Here is a 22,016-nt window from a genome sequence, read left to right on the forward strand (position 1 = left end):
GTGTGGACACAGCAGTCGTGTCTCAGGGGTCTACAGCAATTTATCATGAGGATATTAAATGACCTAATGGCCAAATTATTTGCACAGAACTAACCTGAAGGAATCTCTGTGTTTGTAAGGGGTTGAGATGTCGAGCCACTGTTCTGTCTCTGAGATGCAATTTACTGTGCTGTGAAAGTGTACATATTCTGCAATCAAGCCGATGAATGGGTAATGTAGTTATTGAATTTCAATGAGCTGGATAATATCCATATTTACTAGGATTTTAATGAACTGGTTTCTCAGACTAAATGTTTTTGTCTTCAGGATGTAACAGAGGCCTGACAAGCATTGTAGTAAAGACTGTGCTGCATTGACGCTGGCCTCTCTCAGCTCGCCCTTCTCTTCCACCAACAGGAACTGGCTAATTTCCTGAACTTGATATACCATTTGGTCGACACAGAGGGAAACATCTGAGAGAGGGGATCTCAGAGAATTCTCTGCTTTAAAAAGCTTAATGAGTGTTCAAATCTCTGGGTCAACGCTTTTTAATGTTTTATAGGTGACACAGGAGTTTTTCTTGCTGACTTTGGAGGAACCTTAAAAGGAAAAGTGAGCAGTCAGGAAATGAGTTTTGCAGGGTAAAGAGGAGGAACTCCTTTTTTTGGGGGGTTCCTCAGATTCCCCTCATGCTCAGTCGTTGCCTCATTAGCAGAGTCATTCACAGATTTCCTCCGTCTGCTCTCACAATGTCAGAAGGCATCGGATCACCTGCACAGCCTTCAGTGTGTAGTTTTCAATCACTACTTTAAAGAATCGGATACTTATCTTGACTCAGTTTATGGAGAGTGATTGTGTCTATTTCTCTAACCTTGCTAGCGTTCTGTGTCAAAGTTCACAACCTAAGCTGCAGGTCATCTCTCTGCTCGGTTTGCAATATGACCCTCTCTCCTGATGGACCGACCTCCTCCCCCCTCTCTCTCTCTCTTTCTCTCGCTTTCCTTTCCTGATGACCCTACAAAGTGGCATGTGTAACTTCCCTCATTGATTTAGATGAACCCTTGACCGCGGCATGATCTGCTGGCCCTGCACCGATCCCTCCACCAACCGTAGAGCCTTCTGTTTTTTTAAATAGAACTAGTTGCTTTTGATTTGCTTTCAAATGGTGGTGCTGGTGCAATAAAAAAAGGAATAATTTCCAGACAAAGCACTTGTCTGCCTCTGTACAGCTCAAGCATTAAACTTGTGCAGAGTATTACTTGAGCATATTGATCGGAGTCCTCTGCAGTAGAGAGGGAAGTGTGCAAAATCAATGCTTTATTTTCTCCTAGGCTAGCCTTGTTCATGCTTGTTTTTTTGTCAGTGAAAATGAGAGGAAAACAAGGGAGAAACCATTTACTTCCACTGTATTCCATCCTTTGTAGTGACTGTAGTGATTCATTTCAGCAAATTCAGCCTTGTACTTTGTCATCTCTTTGGCCCACATACTTTTTCACTTCTTATCGCCATCGCATTCGCGAGCATGAATCTACCTCTTTATCGTGGTGGGTGGGTGATGTCATGCTTGGTTTTTTCAGTGATTGTATTGTGAGGTTACGTGTGTCACTTTGCCACTCTGGTAAATGTACAGTGGAGTCTGTATTCTTGTTGACACCATTATTCTTATTTCGTCCAACCAACAGTCCAAAACCTGAGGATATTCAGTTTACAATTGTATAAAACAGAGAAGACCAACAAATTATCACATTGGAGAAGCTGCAACCAGATCATTTTTTGAATTTGTGCTCAGAAAATGGCTTAAATGATTAACCGATTTCCAGATTAATATTTTGTTGATCGGCTAATGGATTAATCAACTAGTCGTTGAAGCACTATATACAAGTACGGCCTGTTTACAAGACACCACAAATTGATATAAACCAGATCTAGAGTGCAGCACGTACATATTTAAATGATACCACTCCAAAAATTAAGAACACTCAATCATACATGTTAAATAATCAGATTTGGACATCAGTTTGAACAGTACAGATGAAAATGAGATCCACAATCCAGTCCCAGGTCTATTCTCCTCCTGAATATTTTTGAATCTGCCAACCTCAATAGCTAGAATGCCAGCTCTCAAATCTGCCACTAGTAAATATGTTAAGCATCTTAATATGAAATATAGATAAAAGCTTTCGTTGTTAAACACCAAAAACTATTTCTGTAGACATACTGCACAGCTTATTAACCTCCTCCATTGTGTGGATGTGAGGTGCAGCCTTGGCTGGATATGAAGTCCGAGAGAGGACGGTATAACCGAAAAGGGGTCATCGAACGGGAACATGGCTGGTGACAGGCTGCCTGCATGTGGGGTGGTTTCGCTAACGAGAAGCCATTGTGCCCTCGGTGAAGGTTAACTCTCTGATTCTGGGAGGCAGGAAGTGTTAGCCGCCTCCCCTGCACTTTTCCCATCCGTGGCCTCTGCCAAGCCTCAGCAGAACAATCCAGCCCCTGTGACTAAGAGGGAGAGAGAGAGAGAGAGAGAGAGAGAGAGAGAGAGTCAAAGACAGAAAGTGGGAGAACCAGAGAGGGGAGGGGGAGGGGGAGGGGGGGTTGAAAAAAAGAGTAGAGAGGTCCAATTCTGCAGGGTAACATCAGGCTTCTACGTTATGCAAGTGTTCCCTTTTTGCTTGCCTCACCCGGGGTTTTGATACAGATTGCATGAAGCATGATGTTAATGCAGAACATTCAGTCTGTCCCCTCTTCACCAAAACAGTCTCTATTTAAGGCAACTCAGACATATTTTCCTCTACAATTGGAGTTGCAAAGTGGCCAGCTGTAGCCAGGTTCCGACAGGTTTAAGCTCTGCACCCACACATACACACATCACAAAATGAATATCACGCAATGCACTCAGAGACAAACACCCACACAGAAAATAGATATCTCAAAAGATGTGTACACACACACACACACACACACACACACAAGTCACAACACCTCATACTGAATCAACAATCGCATCTTTGTTAAATTATCCAGGAAATTGTTTGCGGTGCTTTGATAACACAGGTGTTTATATGGTAATACCTTCAGGAGGCTGGATAAGAATGAAACAATAAAGTCATTAGGGTGTTACAAGAAGAAATGAAACCAGGCTCCTTCACACACTGCAACTCATCACACACACACACACATAAACACACACATACACAACCAGAAGAGGCTGAACTCTTATACACACACATACACAACCAGAAGAGGCTGAACTCTTATACACACACATACACAACCAGAAGAGGCTGAACTTTTATACACAATTTCATTAAATGAAAGCTTTTGTCAGCTGCCTTAATGAACCTTGATGTGTGTGAACCTATGCCAAGTTGTCCATGGAAGAGCAATTTATCTCCACTAGTGTTGTGGTTATATGGCAGATAAAAGAAAATAGAGTAGAATGGAGTTTACACAAGATAGAATAGACCATTCTTAGGAAGGTGGTCTAAGCCATTAAAATAGCTCAACTTAAGGGCTTTTATCTCAAGTGTTGTGGTACAGAGTTTACGTAAGTAATCACTGACCCCACCCCACACCCTTTGTGCGTTTAAATTTTTTTTTTGACATAAGGTTTATTTCCATCTGTCTACATTCCTATCCTTCATTTCTCTCCATCCTCACAGGCAGCAACCTTTGCTGAGCTCGCTCGGCTCTTAAGTTGTGCGAGATGTCATCCATTCATCTGTAGGCGTTTTAAGCTCAGTTACTGTATGTACATGTTCATGCAATTGCTAGCCAGCAAGTTAAAAATAGAAATACCATGTAAATGACACAACTTTGTAGTCACCAGAAGTTATATTTCCCCTGTAGTATTTCTTTCTAGTTTGACAACTTCTATGATGTTTCTTGTTGTCGTGTTTGTTGACATTGCAAGTCCCAGAAGTCCTTGTCTGGCCCTTCCTGCTCAAATACCTTAGCACTTCATGGAGGTTGTAAACAAGCTAATATTGGTTGGGGTTTAACACAGTCCAACACGTCTTTTGGTGAAATCAGGGCAGTTCAAATCTCCTAATCTGACATAGACAGATTAGACATAAATGTTGTGTGGTCTCATCCAAGCTTCCTGTGAATAGTAATTACTCGATCTTAACTGCCCTTCCTGAAAAAAGTAATCGCAATTCTGCTACATGCTACTGTCCAACACTGCTCTCGTGGAATCATCTATTCCAGACTGAAAAAAACATAGATGCATTTTGTCTGTCTGTCCGGCGGAGGAGCAGTGAAGGACGACAGACAGGCAGGGTGTGAACAAAGATGTCTATCCACAAAGGTGCCCTCTCTCATCTGATCCCGACACATCTCTCCTACAAAGGCAGGGCTGTGCACAGCGTGCAGATGCTGCTAGCCTGCCTCTAGGTAAATAATGAATAGGTCACACCTGGTGGTCTCTTACAGGCTCGCTGCAGCCTCCGTCCCTCTCTGGTGGTTTGGGAATGTGTGTGTGTGTGTGTGTGTGTGTGTGTGTGTGTGTGTGTGTGTGTGTGTGTGTGTGTGTGTGTGTATGTGTGTGTGTGTGTGTGTGTGTGTGTGTGTGTGTGTGTGTATGTGTGGTGGTCTAACATTGATCAAAATTCTCCTGCAGTTTTCATTTTTGTTGTGTTTTCTTTAACCTTTAGCTACATAGTGTCCTCTTGTATCACACACATAATGTGCTTTAACAGTGTTTGTGCTTTCACTGTGTGTATGGGTGTTCAAAGCAGTGACATTGAGACCCTATAAGAAGCATTAGCGGAGCCTGTGTGTTGGATGTGACCACATAAAGATGCGGTCAGTGCCACTTTAAGGTGACAAATGACTGACTTACATCTCTACAGACAGCTAAATTAGAGACTGTGCTTAAATGTGTCCAACAATCCAGTGTACATCATGAGGACGGATGATTTCATAAGAAAAGTCTTTAATGCCTTGGGACCACAAATGGCTGCAAGCTAATTCAATATCATTACTTTTGATCACTTCAAAAAATAGAAGGAGCCACATAAAAGATTTCTCAAATACCCAGTTGAGATGTAATGCATCATCAGTCATGCCAGTAGTCTCCCTCTCTATCAAGAAGGCTTGTCTCATTAAAAATACATGCGGTGCTTTGAGCTGAAGTGTGCCAATCATACAAGCTTTCCATAAAAACTCCTCGTGGTGCTTTACAATCAGAAGGTAATGAGCGGCTACATGCTGAAGTGGATTTTCTACATTTTGCAGCATTCGAGTTAAGGACTAGGGTTGCTACTAAGAATTATTCTATCAAGTTTGATCAATCTGTTTGGATCAATTGATGATTATTTAGTCTATAAAATCTTAACAGAGGAAAAAAACGTGAAAAATGCCCATCACAAGTTTCAAGAGCCCAGGGAGACGTCTTCAAATTGCTTCTTTTTTTTTTGTCTGATCAACAGTCCAAAACCCAAATAATTTTAATTCACAGTGATATAAAACAGTGAAGAGCAGCAAACTCATACATTTTATGTCAACAATCAATGAATTCACCTATCGTTTCAGGACTAAAAATCACACTACAACTTGGATTTTGCCAAAATCTATATTGCTGTAAGTCTCCACTTAGGGTCCACAAAACCCCTCAGCCCTCTAAATGTAGATTTTTAGGAGTAGTTTATTTATTTAAGAAGAAACTCTTCCACAAGAGGTAGATATGACTGCTCCAGCCCTGCTTATCAGCAGCGTGGGCTGTGTGTGGCAGAGATAGCGTGCGGTGAGTGCGTCACAGAGAGCTTGTGATTGGAGCCGGATTCAGGAGTCAAACAGTGTTTTATCTCGTGTATATCAATCACGGTGCACTGTGGCCCCTGCGCACACGAGCGCCGGAGCTCACCGCATTGTTTGTTGTAGCAACAAACCTACTCTGAAGTGGTATTGTGGTGCCCTTGTTTTTTGCACATTTTTTCTAAAGGTTACTGCTCTGTTGTCAGGAAAGCGGGAGAACAGAGTCCTCAGACTCAAGGTTCATAAAGCTCAGCAACAGCAAGAATAGGAATCATAGGAATTCTATTGACAGCAGCTCCTCCAGTCAATAGTCTTAAAGGGTTTTGTGTTAACACTGACAACACACGAGGCAACAAGCTGCACTCTATAAAATGCACTCCACTCCGCAAGATCAACCCTTGTCATCAAGGAATTAGAGTAACTATCTGCTTTGTGTGTTTTCCTTCTGAGCGAACAGCACAGCGAATCAAAAGAACTGTTTACTGGGCTGAGGTGGAAGTGTAGAACAGCACCATGTTTCCTGTCTGGTGATTTGTAAAACTCTTGAATTAATTTAGGCTCGGAAAGCTGGCTGTGCTTCCAGGGAGTCTTCCCTGTAAACAGTGGAAAGGAGACTCCTGCCCCTCGAGTTCTTTCCATTATGTGTATGTATGTGTTTTGCTCACAAACATGCACTTTATTCCCTGCTAGTATTTGAGGTTTTTCACCTAAAACTAATTATTGATACAAGTGAACAGCCAAAGAATACTTTTGTTTTATTACAACTCTGGTCCTTTTTTCACCATTTTGCCATCTTTTGGTTATGATAACATCTGGGAAAACGGGTTCAGATGATGAAACAGGTTGCAATATAAATTACTGTATTTGGTTATGAACACAAATGTAAACACAACCGAAGTGTCAGTATTACTGCAAAAGTATGCACGACTACGCTACAGTAGGTACTGCAGATATCGGCAATTAACTTACTGATAGGAATGATACGAGTCATGTAAAAAGGTCCACAGCAGCTAGAACAGCTAGAAGTCAAATATAATCAACAGGCTGTTGAATGCCCACACTTCTTTTTTGTTGTGCTTTGTGTGATCAAGATACTAAATTCTTTCCCAGAGGCACTTCTCCATTTCTTGATGTTTCTCCCTACAACACATTCAAGTCCATAGAGGCCAGGAAGAAAAACAACTTCTCCAAGTTTAGTTGTTGAACATAATATTGAATCTTGCATACTGGTATTGACTTGTGTCCCACCAGACCAATTTAATCTGTGATTCAGCTCATACAGTGCATCCAGCAAAAGGAATCATGTTATTAAGCCCCCTTAATGAAACAGTCAGGGTGGACTCTCCATATCTTCTTGCACTAAAAAAAAAGCTCATCTAAATGGAAAACACATTGTCTTCATTATTTGCAAGTGTTGAATGAAGGCAGTTGCCATGGTTACAGCCATCGGAGGCTGAAGCCTGGTTTGAGGCCAGAGGGGCTTCAGGAACAAAGTGGCTCCTAATGGTGAGATTGTACAAATGGCTCTCTGAGAGGGTTATATATCGCTGGCATTTCCATGTTGGCCAACACAGTCGCAGCGCAGCAAACGATCAGTTTCACATCATAACCTTGTGTCAAGGCTGGCTCTGGTTAATGAAACAAGATGAATATCACCAAGTTGTTTGCTATTCCACAGCACAGTCTACTAAATATTCTTAGAAATCCATTTCTAAATGGCCATTCTGTATTGCTTTCCAATGCATCCGCTTTCAAAGAGCGGTGCGGAAACTTCAGTGTACACCAATCAAAATGCAGATTGTCTACACAGCATGGTGTCCACCCAGGAGAATTACAGCTGAATACTAAGCAGGAGAAAGCTCTCCGTTTTGACTGCTCTTTATGCTTTTGAGACAGGAAGAGGGAGGCAAAATGAGATAGAGAGAAATGCCAGCGCTTAATTCATTTTCCTTTCTGAATGTAGGTTAAATTACCTTTATATCCCACACTGAATTGCACATTGCATGTAAATGAGTCACTTGGCAGGTGATAAGCGGCAGTGAAGACACACTGGGAATCAGGGACAAGGTGCCTTTTCGTGGATAGAAAGAGACACATCGCTAATAATAGTGGAAGTGGTCATGCGGGACCTCTCTGCCCTCCGATTCATGTTGGATTATAATTGGTTTACCTGATACGACGCCTTGTGTTTGGATTGTGATGAGGCAGCGGTAAAACAAATTACTAGGGGGTTGACCTTTGGCAGCGTGGTGCTGACCCCAGCTGCCTGACAGGAACACCAACACACCTCAGTGCCATACAAGCCAATCTGGATGTTACTGAGCTAAATAGGATCTGACATAGACACTTGCAGACAAGGGTGTGTGGGTTTGGTTAACACTGAATATTGTTTCCTGCATTTATATACATTTATATCTACCAAGCAAATGACACATAATGATGACAATGTTTATCATGCTTTCCATAACAATGGTAGTCTGTCAAAAGAATTTAAAATGATATGCAAATTTCTGTGATATGAATGCGTCACTCTAATGCAGTCGTCTTACTTACTCTTGCTACTTACTGTATTCAGTTTGTATTTAGTTTTGTTAATAGAGCACTCAACGATAGATAATGTTGACTAAAATAGTTAGTCATTTACTGCCTTATCTTATATCGTGTTTTTTCAGCCCTGAGTAGTATCTGCAGGTCTTCTGCTCAGGCTGTGTGCAGCCCCAATAAGCTCTACCAATCAGAGGACAGCCAGACAGTCGAAACCCAGGGCAAGAAAAGGCTATGGCACTTATAGACTGCTAGTGTCATTCAGAGCAAGTTGCAACAGCAGATTTCTGATCTCCAACATGAATACAAGAAAGCAATTGAGTTCTGGTGTTTTTTGGTGATTTAAAGCTTCTCTTAAGACTTACTATTGTAAATGCATTAAGGTTCTGCACACTGCTGCGTCTTGTTTGTGCAAGGCTTATTTTTTCCCCTTGCAAACAGGTTGTTCACACGTTTGAAAAGAGCTCTGTTTATGCTGTAGCTGGCCTTAAAGCCCGTTTCATGTCTTTGTTTATCTGACAAGAGAATAGTTCTCAACTCTCAAGAATTGTTTGTCCTTCCTGGGCTCAGACACTGCAGTGGAGGATCGAGCGGGACTCTTTTCTCTTGGTGTTTTCTGCGAAACGTTCATTCATGTGATGAAAGAAATCTAGGGCTTTCAAAAGGTCCCTGCATGACGTCTACAATATCCATTTTTTCTGTAGATCAAGACTAGATATACTCTCAATTTGAATTTAAATCCCAGGGAAATTGTCTGCGGCCTGCAAGGCACGTAGCACTGTCTCAAACAGGCGCCGCTCGATATTATAACACAATTTGTATGTTAAAAAGGTCGCTCCTGTTGTTTGGATGTGTTTCTAAGTGTTTGTGTGTGTGTGTGTGTGTGTGTGTGTGTGTGTGTGTGTGTGTGTGTGTGTGTGTGTGTGTGTGTGTGTGTGTGTGTGTGTGTGTGTGTGTGTGTGTGTGTGTATCGACCAGTGGAGGATGTGTCGCTGACAGGGCAGCCTCTCTGGCCATTGTGTCGGGGAGGGGAAGCTGCTTGCTTTCAATCCATTATTGACTAATCTCATTAGTCGAGGATCCTAACGCTGAATGAGCCGCAGAAACTGACTTCTCTCCCTCCTTCTCATCGAGATGCACCAATCACGCGCGTGCACACAAACACATTCACATGCAAACGTACACACGTATTGAAGCCCTCTGCCACAGAAGACGGAGTCACTTGTAATTATAGACAGCAGTTTTGAAAGAAGGACGTTTTTTTATTGCCCTTAATTAATCATTTTAATTAAGTGACTGCCTATCTGTGCTTTCTACTGGATTAGCTAATTATATGCTCAGCACTTTCTACTTGTGTCCTGACGTATGTGCATGCGCTCCCCTCGCCTTTGTCCCATGCCTGCTTGTACTGTATCACTGTGACAGCCCGTTCGGTCTGCTGCACATGGATCACGCTCACCTGTGCGTCTGTAAAAACAACATATGCTTTGCATATCTGCTCGCTCCTGACAGCGTAAACTTCGCAGTCATGGAAAAGAAGATGCAAAGTGTCAATTTGATTTGCACAGAGTATTAACAATAGTCAGCGATCATGCAGCCAGGTAACTAAAAGGCCGCACACCTCTGCAGTATCACCCAGCAGAGAGAGAGCAGACCACTGCAGAGAGAGATTCATGACCCAGCCAGCCTGTAATTGCTGATGGTTCAGCAATTTTCGGGGGGCTAAAGCAGGAGGATACGGAATTTCTCATCTTTTCCCGTTTCCTGCAGCATTCATTTCCTCCTCTCTGATCCAGTGTGTCGTAGTTTCTCTCCCTCCGTGTCTCTTTGCTGTCTCTCACACTTTCCCTCTTTGTCGGTCTGTCTGTTTATGTGTGCGTCTTTAGCTGTGTCTATGTGTGTGTGTGTGTGTGTGTGTGGGTGTGTGTGGGTGTGTGTGTGCACACGGCCGCACGCGCTTCTAGAAAAGCTACTGCAGGCAGCATTGTTTATGTTCACCTGTCAAGCTACCTCAACTTCCCTGATGGATGATGTGGAGCTCTGTTGTTTGCCAGCAGCTAGAGATGGGTTGTAGCTAAATAACATCCATGAACATACAAGATAGCAATATTATACAAGGCATCGATCCACAGGTAGAAAGGTCCTCTCTTCAATAGTAAGGTTAACGTGTGCTTAAACATCATAGGGATTAGTCGGTCATTAATTGCTCATTAATCATCATTTGCCAAATATTTGCTGGTTTCAGCTTCTGAAATTTAAGAATTTGCTGCTTTTCGCTGCATTATACAGTACAGTTACATATTGAATATACAGTATATACTAGAGTAATGATGACATGGCGAAACAAACCTCTCTAGCTCACCATTGCTTAATTTATTGAGTGACGTGTCAGTTTGGGTGTTCAAATAAGCTTAAAGAACCCTTTGGTGACACATAATGGTATATAAACAGCTCTTCACATTATAAAGCATTTGTGCAAGCCATTTCTTTTCTTTAGCGTGTGTGAAAGAGATTATGTGATGTTTTTTGTGTATATATGAGTTTGAGAGGACGGGGCTGTTATCGCTCCATTTAACAGCATAAGTCTTGAATTGCACAACGCCTCCTCTGTCCTAGCATTCAATATTCATGGATGCTATTTTTAGCTCGCTGTAAGGTTATATAAAATGAGACATACTGTTCTACAAACATGTGATCTGCATCACTGAGACTACTTGCATGCTCTTTGGCTTGCCTTCAGTTTTATTTTTGATGCTTTAGCAACTAGCATCACACAGTAGGATGGGTGAAATAACATACATTGAATGACATAATTCAGGTGGCCTCCACGAAGATGTGCACAACATAAAATATTGAATAAATGTCTTCACTGTTTAATTGAGGAGTCTGCTAAGTCTACTCCCCTGGAGAATCTCCTTTTTCTCCCCAGACACATTGACATTCTTCACAGCCACATATGAGATGAGAGGCTTCCCGATTCATTTACACAATGGCAATCAAAACATGGCTGCCCGTGATCTCTGGCAAATTAGAGTGGTGCAAGCGATGAGGTGTGGACCCGATCAGAGGCCGAAGACGGGAGGTAGAGGTCTGTCTGTTGCATGGAATTCATCACATACTTGTGTGTGTGTGTGTGTCCCATGGGTCCACAAGGAAGATTTGTGACACAGATATATGGCAGCCTGTGCTACCTAACCCCAAAATCACACCACCCCTCCTTTACATACACACACCCACTTGATTACAGACACACTGTAGAACGGTGGGTGTATTAAGGGGAAGGGAAGGGAAGGGAAGGAAAGAGAGGCCAAAGCGCTGCAGTCAAAAGCCTCCTCTCTGCGGATCAAGCATCCGCTTGTCTGGTAATGTGTTGTCATTGACCAATTAGGAAATCCAGATCAAACAGGCGCAGGGAATGGCCCCTCGCTGCCCCTCTCTAAGCACTCTGCTCTTTTTAATTGAGCACATTTGTGGAATGAGAGGGTTCTCCCTGGAGGGACCGGTGGCTGCAGATACGAGCAAGCTGTTAACACAGGATCCGTCCGCTCAGCAAGGTTATCAAACAATCTGCTGATATTTTAACTTCATGAGCCATGCCAGTTAGAGGATCCTAATGCAGGTCTGTGGAGTGTAGGAGAGGATTCAAAGTTTAGACACAAGTTAATGAAAAGAGTGGACATTGTGGGTATTTGCTCCTGTGGTATGAGCAAAGTTAATGGAATATGAATCTACTGAAAGCTGATTGATTAGTTGATCAACAGAAACATTGACAACAAATTTTTATAATGAAACGTTCATTTAAAGTGAGACTATGTAACTTTGGCTGAACATTGGTCCCAGTAGCAGACTCTATAACGTCCGTTACACAGCTACAGTACATTGAGCTAAAGTTTGGTAACATTAGCCACCATAAGCTACTGGTCATACCAGACCAAGTAAGGCTGTAGCAGCAAAAAACCCTGAGTGTGTTGAATTTAGCAGTGGTGTATTTGATTGCTTATGAATTCAACTTTTCATTTGTACGAGGAAAACTGTTAATTCTTTCTTCAAAAGTTATATAATCTTGTTTAAATATATTTGTTTTAGACATGATAGAGATTAAACAATTACTCGACAGATCAAAACAAGAATTGATAGATGATGACAGTAAGCCAAGATACAGAAACTCTACTTGTGAAATTTTAAAATAGAGACGTTAGTGGTCATTATGATTGCTGGCAGACAGTTTGATGGTATGTCTTCGCAGGCGTCCTTGGTGAAACAGAGAAAGCTCATGTTGCTGCTGTCCATCAGTGTCTGACAGGTTGAGCTCATGCACTATTTAAAAACTCCCTCTCCCTCTCACTCTCTGTCTCTCTCCTCCCATTCACTCAGAGTCACAAAAGGCCAAAGGTCACTGGCACAATAAAGAGACAAGGAGGTCCATCCCCCAGCCCACCAATAACCCCATCGAACACACACACAAGCCAGCAAACACACACACACACACACACACACACAAAATCACTACTGCCTGCACACCGTACACACTTGCAAGACAGTGAACACACAAACATGCACACCCTCGTGTTCTGCTCTCAGCCTTCTTTGAATTCCTTCCCATGTATCTTGCAGCCCGCCTGTCACTCCTCCCCCCAGCGCTATCAGTCTCTCTCTCCCAGACCTCATAATGGCTCCTCCTGGGTAGCGGCTGCGTCTGCGGCTCCCGCTATTTCAAAGTTTTAGCTGGCCGGATTAAGCGTGGTATGTGGAAAATGAACAGCCACTCACAGGAGGGACACATGAGCTGAATGCATAATAAACCAAGAGACTGGCAAGAAAAAAAAGAAAGCAGAGAAAGGAAGGGGGGGAACACTCGCTCACAAGTTGTCTAAAGCAGCGTCCGCACCTATACGGCAACAATATCACTCACCGAAATGGAAATAAAATGCCTCTTTGACTTTTCCTCTGTGCTCACAATCAAAGGCAATTTTTAAGGCCAAGTGTTTCTAGGGGCTGAGGGTTGTCGTGACGGCTTTCTTTGTGAGATATTGTGTGCAAATTCAGCTCATATTGCAACAGTCAGTGCAGGTTTACACTTTGGCTCGCTGGTTTCATCATCATCATCATCATCATCATCACATGCCTCGAAAATTCCTGGAGGATTGCAGAGCAGAGAGGGGAGCTTGGCAGTGAGCAGCGAGGCTGATAGAGCACCAGAGAGCGTGGGGCTAGCTGTTAGCTCCACACTGCTCTGCTTTTTTTGGTGGGGCGACACACAGTCATGTGACCCCCACACACACACACACACACACACACACTCCCCTCCCCTGTTATTAGCGTAAGGAAATTAAAAGAGTAGCTTTTTGGAGGAGGCGGTAGAGGGCAAACAGGAGAGGGAGAAACCACAACGATGCTCCTCATGTTTGCATGTGGGATGTAGGACCATCTTTTCTCCCTTTGCTTGCTCTGGTAGCCAGGCGAGTTGGAGGGTGGGGGCTTGGTGGTGAAGAGAGAGTGGCCCCCATCTGCCTTTGTCCTTTCTTTTTTTTCATCGCGGGCGGCCATCGGCCTCTGAGACTTTGTGAAACGTTACACTTGGTTAGAGAGGAGATATTGCTTAGGCCTCTCTATGATCCCCAACGCTCTGTTTTCTTCTTCTGCTGCTGCTGCTGCTTGGGGGGGGGGGGGTTGTAGCAGCAGCAATGGTGGGGGCTTCAACCACCCTGCCCTCCTGCCCCCACCACCATGCTCCCTTTGCTTTTCTAATCACGCTGCAGATGTGCCTGATGGCTGAACAATCTCTGTGTACTGAACGTGGGGCTCCCGGAGGAATCCAGGAGGCTTGCTTATGTGAGCTGTCATGAAAAAAAAAGTGAGAGGGCAGGGCGCGAGGGAGGGAGTGAATGTGGGTCTGCGTGAGACAGAGAGAGGGAGTGGAGTGAGTTGGAGGGAGAATGGGAGATGGAGAAAGACAGAGGGGAAGAGGGAGAGATCAGTGAACAGCGACAAACGCAGCAGGGGTCCGTGTGTGTGTGTGTGTGTGTGTGTGTGTGTGTGTGAGTGAGTGAGTGAGTGGCACAACTGCTAGCCCACCCTTGCTCATGGTTGCCGCTGGAGCTACAGACCAAACCACATTAAATAAAATAAATCCATTCCCAAGCCTGTTAAGAAGCCATGTGGGGAGGTGTGAGTGTGTGTGTGTGTGTGTGTGTGTGTGTGTGTGTGTGTGTGTGTGTGTGTGTGTGTGTGTGTGTGTGTGTGTGTGTGTGTGTGTGTCCATATGTGTGTGCAGCAGAGAAATGGGGGAAGGGAGGAAGAGGTGATGGAGAAGGGCTGAGGGGAGGTAGAGCAGGGAGGTGGGACAGGCAGGAGGCAGCTCATATTATCCTCCATGCCAGCTCTGGATGGAGCCTGCCAAGGATTATGGCACATTCTGTAAAGCAACAATGGAAGCGGCGCCGATTCGTACACATTTCCACCCTCTCTGCTTTTTCCTCCGTCAAACAAAAACACAGCTTTGTCCTTGCTGCCTGCCTAGCCACTTACCAGGCAGAGAACCAGGCAGACACCTGGAGTCCTAGAGCTGCCCTCTCCAAACTAAACACCCCTCCCTCAGAGCAAGAAAATGGCGTCTCTACAATGTTTAGATAATTAAAGGGGAGCTTTCACCTCGGCCTCGGCCGACAGTCGGAAGAAAACAAGACATATCTCAGAATCAAAGCTCATTAAAATCATGGGGGTGAAGAGATGCTTCCTCCTCCTCCTCCTCCTCCTCCTCCCTCATCTTTATCACCCTTAAGCAAGTGCCGCAAACAGCCGAGCCCTAGTCAGTGATCGCGCTGATTAGCCCTTTATTGCCTAATTTACCTACAATAGTCAACACACGGGGACCAGATCACCTTGAGCAATGTGTCCCCATGAGGTGCAAGAGTGATGCTGATTTCTCCGCTTAGGCCACCTTGTTCAGTTTTAATAGTGTCAGCAGTACTTTGAGCTTTCGATTAGTGCAGTGTGTGTGTGTGTGCGTGTGTGTGTGTGTATTGGTTGAGGGGGGTGTTTCACACAACTCTGCAGAGGTGTAACACCCTGCCTGTAGTGTTGTTGTTAAGCACATTAGGAGTGACTGAGGGTGTTGTTATGGTATCATGATGCCGGTCCAGCACTCAAGGGGAAGCTGAGAAGATCTGTGCGTGTGGTCGGCATGGTGGCCAGCGCGGCCTCCTGTCTTTTTTACTCCTGCGGCCACCCTCTTACTATCTTGCCCTGTTGGACTTTGTTGTGGCAACACGTTCCCAGATCTTAACAATTACTTTGGTGAGCACAATATTATCATAAATGATAGCCAAAACTATGTAAAACGTAAGCCCCAAGTTGTATGAACTAGAAAAATCCTTTTAGCAGCACTGTGCCAGGCCCCAGAGTAGCCTGACTGTTTTGGTTCACAAGCCATTTATATGAATAAATTAAATCTGTTTACTACTTCCCTGTGCCATGACAGCTCAGCTGAGAGACTGTGTAAAGCGGCGAGGGTTCGTGATCCATTTGTTCTGCTGTGATGGTGGGATAAAGCTAATAATTGTCTACTCTTCTCCCCCTCAGACTGTTTTCATCCTGCAGAGCAGAGGCGCACAACTAGTCGACGTTACATTAACAGGCTACACACTCTCTTTGAAGATGCAGGGTTGGGTTTTGGGTGTCTGAAATAATGTTTAGATTCTGACAGTTCAAAAAGCAATCTCTCTTACTTACTGGAGAAAACGTTCCGCTTTAGTGTCTTCATTCAACGTTATTTAGCATTACCATCTTCCAGTCTCCGCCGTGGCACAGTTTTGTCATCAAATTTAAATCTGCATCTCTTTTCAAGGTACACTTATGTAACATGATCACGTAATGAGACAAACATGGACGCAGCCTGACGGGAGACAATCCTGTCCTCCGCAGGGTGCCGTGTGGAAACAAAGCTTCTAAAGTGGTGGTGCTGGGGGAAAGAAAAACATTGTTTTACCCTAGAGGTGGGCTGATAGCAGTGTGAAAAAGCCCATTTGAAGAGGTAGGCCTCATCTGTCACTGGGCAATGGAGGAGGCAGCCATGCAGAAGCCCCCTGATTATAAAGAGATAATTTCATCCAATCCTCCGGTGGTGCTCCATCACCTTGCCGCCATCCTCCACTGCTTTTCATATTTGTTCCCAGCCTGCATCTCCTCACCCGTTTCGTTTTATTACACCTCCCACTCAATACATATATTTTAGCTCCCCCTTGAATAGGGAAGGAAAGCGGGTCTCCCTCCTCTCCCCTCCCACTCCATCCCACCTCCAATCCCCCCATGTGTCTTTTGTTGTGCAGGAATCCACAGCTCTCAACTTGTTGTGTAACGCCGTAACGCCTGCCGTGCAATTTAGTAAATTAAGCTCAAGTAACGCATGTCTCGGCACCGATTTCCTCTCACACACTTCTGGGGTAACTAGCTGAATCATGGTAAAAAGGTTCACATTAGATAATGGCGCAGAGAAAATAATAAATGATAACATCTGTAAGATAGAAAAGAGCCTGTAAATAGGGTGAAGGCTCATAATTGCATCTGTTGTCATATCTCCACAGCATCGCAGGTTTAATCTTTAATTTGGCTCTTGTTAGTCATTAAAGATATAACAAAGGAATAGTGTTTAATTAGAACAAGTGAATATCTGAAAATTAAATTAGTCCCCAATGCTGCCATCTCATACTGTTAAAAATGATCATGGGAAGAAAATACATGTAAATATGTGGACCCAGGCTTTACAATGCGGCGAGGTCAGAAGTATCATTACAATGTGTGTTTAACAGAATAAAGCATGGGTGGTGAATGGCAGCCCTGCCTCTTTCTTTCCCCTCATTTTAACTCACTGTTGGAGGTAAGAGGGATGACATCAAGAGAAAAAGAGTGGAGAGAGAGAGCCAAGGGAAGAGAGACAGAGAGAGCAGGTCGACTCACTCATCAATAACCACAAGGTCAGACAGGCAGTGCCGGGCTGAGTGGGCCCTGTTAGGAAGCAGCAGCTGAGGATTTGTAGAGCTTGTAAAGGCTTAAAGCAATACCGCTCCGCCTTCTTTGTGCCACTAGCCAGGCCTTTGAAGGGCCAGGGAGACACCTGCTGGTGGCTGAGGGGCACGATGGTCCAGGGCCATCCCTCGCCAAGGATCAGCTCACTATCAGCTGGCAGAGAGAGGGGACTGAGGGGAGTGTTATAGAAGCAAACACCAGATGGATGTAGCTAAAGAAAGTCAGTGCATGAACATATATCATCACTTATGGGTGATGCTTTTTTCTCTTGTGTGACATTCAGGATGTCTTCATTGGAAAAAAAAGAGTTTCTTTTTATATGCTAGTACTGGTGGTGTGAATGCATTTTGAATTCATGTATTTTAATCTTTTTACACAGAAAGTCGCTTGAAATCAGGATATTAGAGAAGATTAGAGAACGAATATTTTGAGTCAGGATTGTTAAGTCCTGCTCGCAAATGCCTTCGAATTACCACATTTACACCCCAAACTCTTGCCAAGTCATAAAGGTGTTCAAATAGTGAGCCCAGACCTCCCTCAAGTTTCAAATGTCTGTCTATGTGATTTGAAAATGTCAACAAACAAATACTTTCCATCTGCAAAGAGAGTTGGAATGGAAGAACTCTTTTTTTTATGAGCTTTCTAATTTATGGAGAGGAATGCACTAGTTTGCCCTTCTCTCCTCTCAAGTACAGGCATGAGCAGCTCCAATAGGTAGCATAAAAGCTCTTTAGCTGACTAGTGGAGTAGATTACTGGCCCTACTGTTAAATTCAGCTAGAGACCCCTAAGTGAGCATTATCAGTATGGTGCAGCATGCTGCCTCCTCTCTCTCTCCCTTTTTCTCTCTCTCTCTCCTCATCTCACCGGTACTTTGTGCAGTGAAATTTCTCAGTGTGTGATGGTAATGGAGAAAGATGGCGTGGGGGTGGGAGGGGTCTGAGTGATGGGGGCAAGTGTTTGAGTGAGAAATGATGCGCCGCAGGAAGAGATGTCCCTGCAGTAGCAAGAAGGCAATACTGAGACAGGATGAGATAAAGGAGGAGTTAAAGGTCCGATGACATGGTGCTCTTTGGATGCTTTTATATAGACCGTGGTGGTCCCCTAATACTGTATCTTTCAGCCTTGGTGCAGAATTACAGCCATTAGAGCCAGTCCCACAATGAGCTTTCCTCAGAACATGCCATTTCTGTGTCTGTAGCTATTGAGGAGGAGAGAGGGAGGGGCAAGGTGGAGGGTGGGGGTGTGGCCTTGACCAACTGCCACTTTGCTCGTTTGAAAGCCATGATGTCTCTCTCTCATGGGCGGGCCAAATTCTCTGGGCGGGCAAAGCAGAGAAAGGGGAGGTAACCGAGCAGAGCAGGATACCCAGGGCTTGGTTTACACCTATCACCATTTCAAGCCAATTGGGGACCATAGGCAGGCTGGGGGAACGTATATTAATGTTAAAAAAACTCATAAAGCTACATTTTCATGCCATGGGACCTTTAAGGGGGAGAAGATGGAGGGATATACCACCACCCATATATGTGCTTGTTAATTCACTCCCCCCTCCACTTGAAGCTGCAGGTCACTATGAGTTATAGCCGACACCCTGAGTGTCATATTTATTTGATGTTGAATGCGACATTAAATCAGACCCCCACGGGCAAAATTGATAACCTTTAATGTAGCTTGTAATACTTTTTAACTTGTGATAATGTTATGTAGCATGTCGGATCCCAGCGCCATTGTTTGCCTTCCGTGAAAAATGATTTCTCTGGAATAAAAAGATAAAGAGAGGAAGAGGTTTTCCATAATCTGCTACTCCAAAATCAATAGTGCGCTGTAAGTCGTTTTGTTAGAGGAACTCTTATGTAGCTGGAGAGCGGTGGGAGGAGGAGGGAGAAATGAAATGTAGAGCATGTCTGGGCCCAGAGTACAGATAATTGTTAACCAAAGATTACATAATGGCTAAGTAATGTAAACAGAGAACCACATGCCAAGTTAATGTTCTCACAGGACAGGATGGAAGGGTTTCATGCAGCTTTCTGAGGCGGGCTCTGTCTCTCCACCTCTGTTCATTTTCGCCCCGCGGTGCTTTAAACATGGTCAGACATCCTCTCTAAGCCATCCAGTGTGTCCTCTCCGAAGGTGTATGGCAGTGTTCGGGGGCAACTGCGAGGGCTTGTTAAGGGTGTCACAGGAGCTGAGAGGAATGTCATCCTTTGGGCTCTCTGAGGTGCTTGTCACCTGCCAAATCAATATCTCCCTGCTCAGTTCACACAGCACCACACACTCACAAACACAGATGTACACACTAAACTGCAATATCCTTGTGGTGATGGGATTGGCAGCTTCCCTGGGAAGAGGCGAGCTTTAACGCGTGTCTGTGTTTCTGTTGCAGAACGCTCCAGTTTAATGGCTGGCAGGTAGAGGCCGAAGAGGGACAATCAACATGAACTCGATTCCGTCGATGGACAGACACATACAGCAGACAAATGACCGTCTGCAGTGTATCAAACAGGTGAGTGTTGTGTCAGCTGTCCGAGACAATATGCCATATTGGTGTAAGTAGAAGTATAATACAGTAGTCAGACTCAGCTCTACATGTAACATGCCCAATATCAAAAATACTGCTTACAAACTAATTACTTTTAATTGAATAATTTGATACTTAATTGCAGCACTTTATTTTTGTACTGTGTAAAAATACACTGTGGAATTGCTACTTTTACTTAATTTCAGTCAGCCGCAGGTTGAATTGTTGTGTAAAACAAAGATTACGTACAGCGTTGATATTTGGCATTAGGGCTGTGACCTCGTCATTCCCCACATGGAAGCTCAGAACAGCAGGGAGTGATGGGAATAACTTCCCCTCAAGGAGAACCTAGAATCCGAGGCTTCAGGGGGATGCTTGGTGGAGATGGGGCTTTTGTCAGTGTAGTGTCAGGGGAGGGGAGTGGCAGCAGGCGTGGCAGCAAAAGACTGAAGGCGAAAGTACAGTTCCATGATGGTGCATTGGATATTACTTCTTCCACAATTTGGTACAAATGTGATGCATGTTAACAACCACCGGCAATTCTAATCCGTATGAATCCGGTTTGGGTGATTTCATCTTTTAAATTGAGTTGAAGTGTTAGTTTATAACCCTTCAAACTGAGGACCTTTCCAACTATCTTACTGAAAACAAGAAGCATGGCCAGGAAGCTGAAGCTTTTCTTAGTTACTGACACAAGTTGACATTTCAGATAGAGTTTCCATCAGTGCAATTTATATGTACAGATGTTTAATTTTCATATTTGTGGGACTTCTGGGGATGTTTGGCTAGTAGGAAAGTAGGAAGCTTACACCCCCTTTTCTAAGTTTTTGCCTGTACACACACACACACACACACTCAACATGGCCAGAATGCACCCTAGTTTCCCTGTTTGGCCACAGTCAAGTGACTAATCTGTTCACTCTTACTATCAGGACTGTGGTGTGACTCAGGTTACTGACCGGGGTCAAAGAGCGGAGGCTCCCCTCCCTCCCCCATCATCACCCTTCTTTCTTCCTCCACCAGTGCTGACTCCCAGCGAGTCCTTTTGTTCTCATCTCCACACCGTTTACTGCGGGAAGAATCTCTGGCAGAATTAAACAGACATACTTGCGTAACCCCGGGCTACAGGGCTCCTTCCCTTTGATCTCTTTTCTTAACTGACGGCCCATTTTGTTTCTGGGCTGTGTGCTGAGGTCCACCTCCTGAAAAGTACATCAGAGGGCCTTTGGGACAATGTATGGGCCTTGCACTTAAACACAATTGCGGACAAGGCAAATTGTTTTACCCTCGGCAGGGACTTCCCAGCCATTACTGAGAAAGAGACAAGGTGAGGCAGATAGCAAGACAGGGCGAGTGTTTAGGGAGCAAACAGAGGGAAGCCCCTATGTGTTGAGACAAGCTTTGATGTCCTTGAGTAATAAAGTAGAGAGAGGTAAACACTCAAGCAGTCTGCAGTCTGGTTACCTCCTTCACAGCAGGATATTAAATATTCAATGTCCCCTCCTTCTTTAGTTGTATGGGAGGTGAAATTGGATTATATTAATGCACTGCATTCCTAATAGCTAATGAATTATTCTGTAAAGGAACAGAACAGGAAAAGGGATTTGAAATCCGTCTAACACAAAAGTGTAAACAGTTCAAATGTTGTGGGGTTAAATGTATTAATCCCCGCAAGGCAAAAATTTAAACAAACACATCCCAATGTTAGTGGCCGGGGAAGCAGCACATGGGTAAACATGCCAATTAGAGAGATCCATGGCATACAAGGAGGCCTCCAGTCCATCTAATAAATGGTTAAGCGCCGGGTCATTTCAAACCAACCAGTAAGAGCCAGCACCCTGCTAATAGAGGCAGCTTTGTGCCGCAGACAATCAGGGTTTGGAAGACCCGCATAATAAATACCATTTATGTCCTGCCAATTAGACTAGCAGTGAGCCCATTCAGCCGGCCGTCTATTCTCCTCCCCGCACACAAAGATGATCATCAGGGGAGATCAGAACAATTAACTCACTATCTTCTCCCCCTGCTCCCCATTGTCCAATATCCAAGCCATTAAAATAATTAAGGAAATATTGTAAACCAATCCAGCTGTTTGCTTTAATTGAAAGTGTGCACATGCTGAAATTTGGCATCTCGAAGGCAGTACAGACGTGGAGCAGGAATATAAATGAAGCCTCCTCCATTGTGTT

The 22,016-nt window shown here is 44.1% G+C and overlaps 1 protein-coding gene across 1 annotated transcript in view; it reads left to right on the forward strand.

The window, feature by feature from the left end:
• LOC120551603 (zinc finger MIZ domain-containing protein 1-like) overlaps positions 1-22,016 on the forward strand; it is a 106,775-nt gene that overhangs the window by 49,676 nt on the left and 35,083 nt on the right. The window contains exon 3 of the mRNA XM_039789091.1: positions 19,693-19,812. Within this exon, the coding sequence (XP_039645025.1) occupies positions 19,744-19,812 (69 nt within the window). The 5' untranslated portion in view covers positions 19,693-19,743. The remainder of the gene's footprint in view (positions 1-19,692; positions 19,813-22,016) is intronic.

The sequence above is a fragment of the Perca fluviatilis genome, chromosome 21 (assembly GCF_010015445.1).
Source record: "Perca fluviatilis chromosome 21, GENO_Pfluv_1.0, whole genome shotgun sequence".
Classification (NCBI taxonomy): Eukaryota; Metazoa; Chordata; class Actinopteri; order Perciformes; family Percidae; genus Perca; species Perca fluviatilis.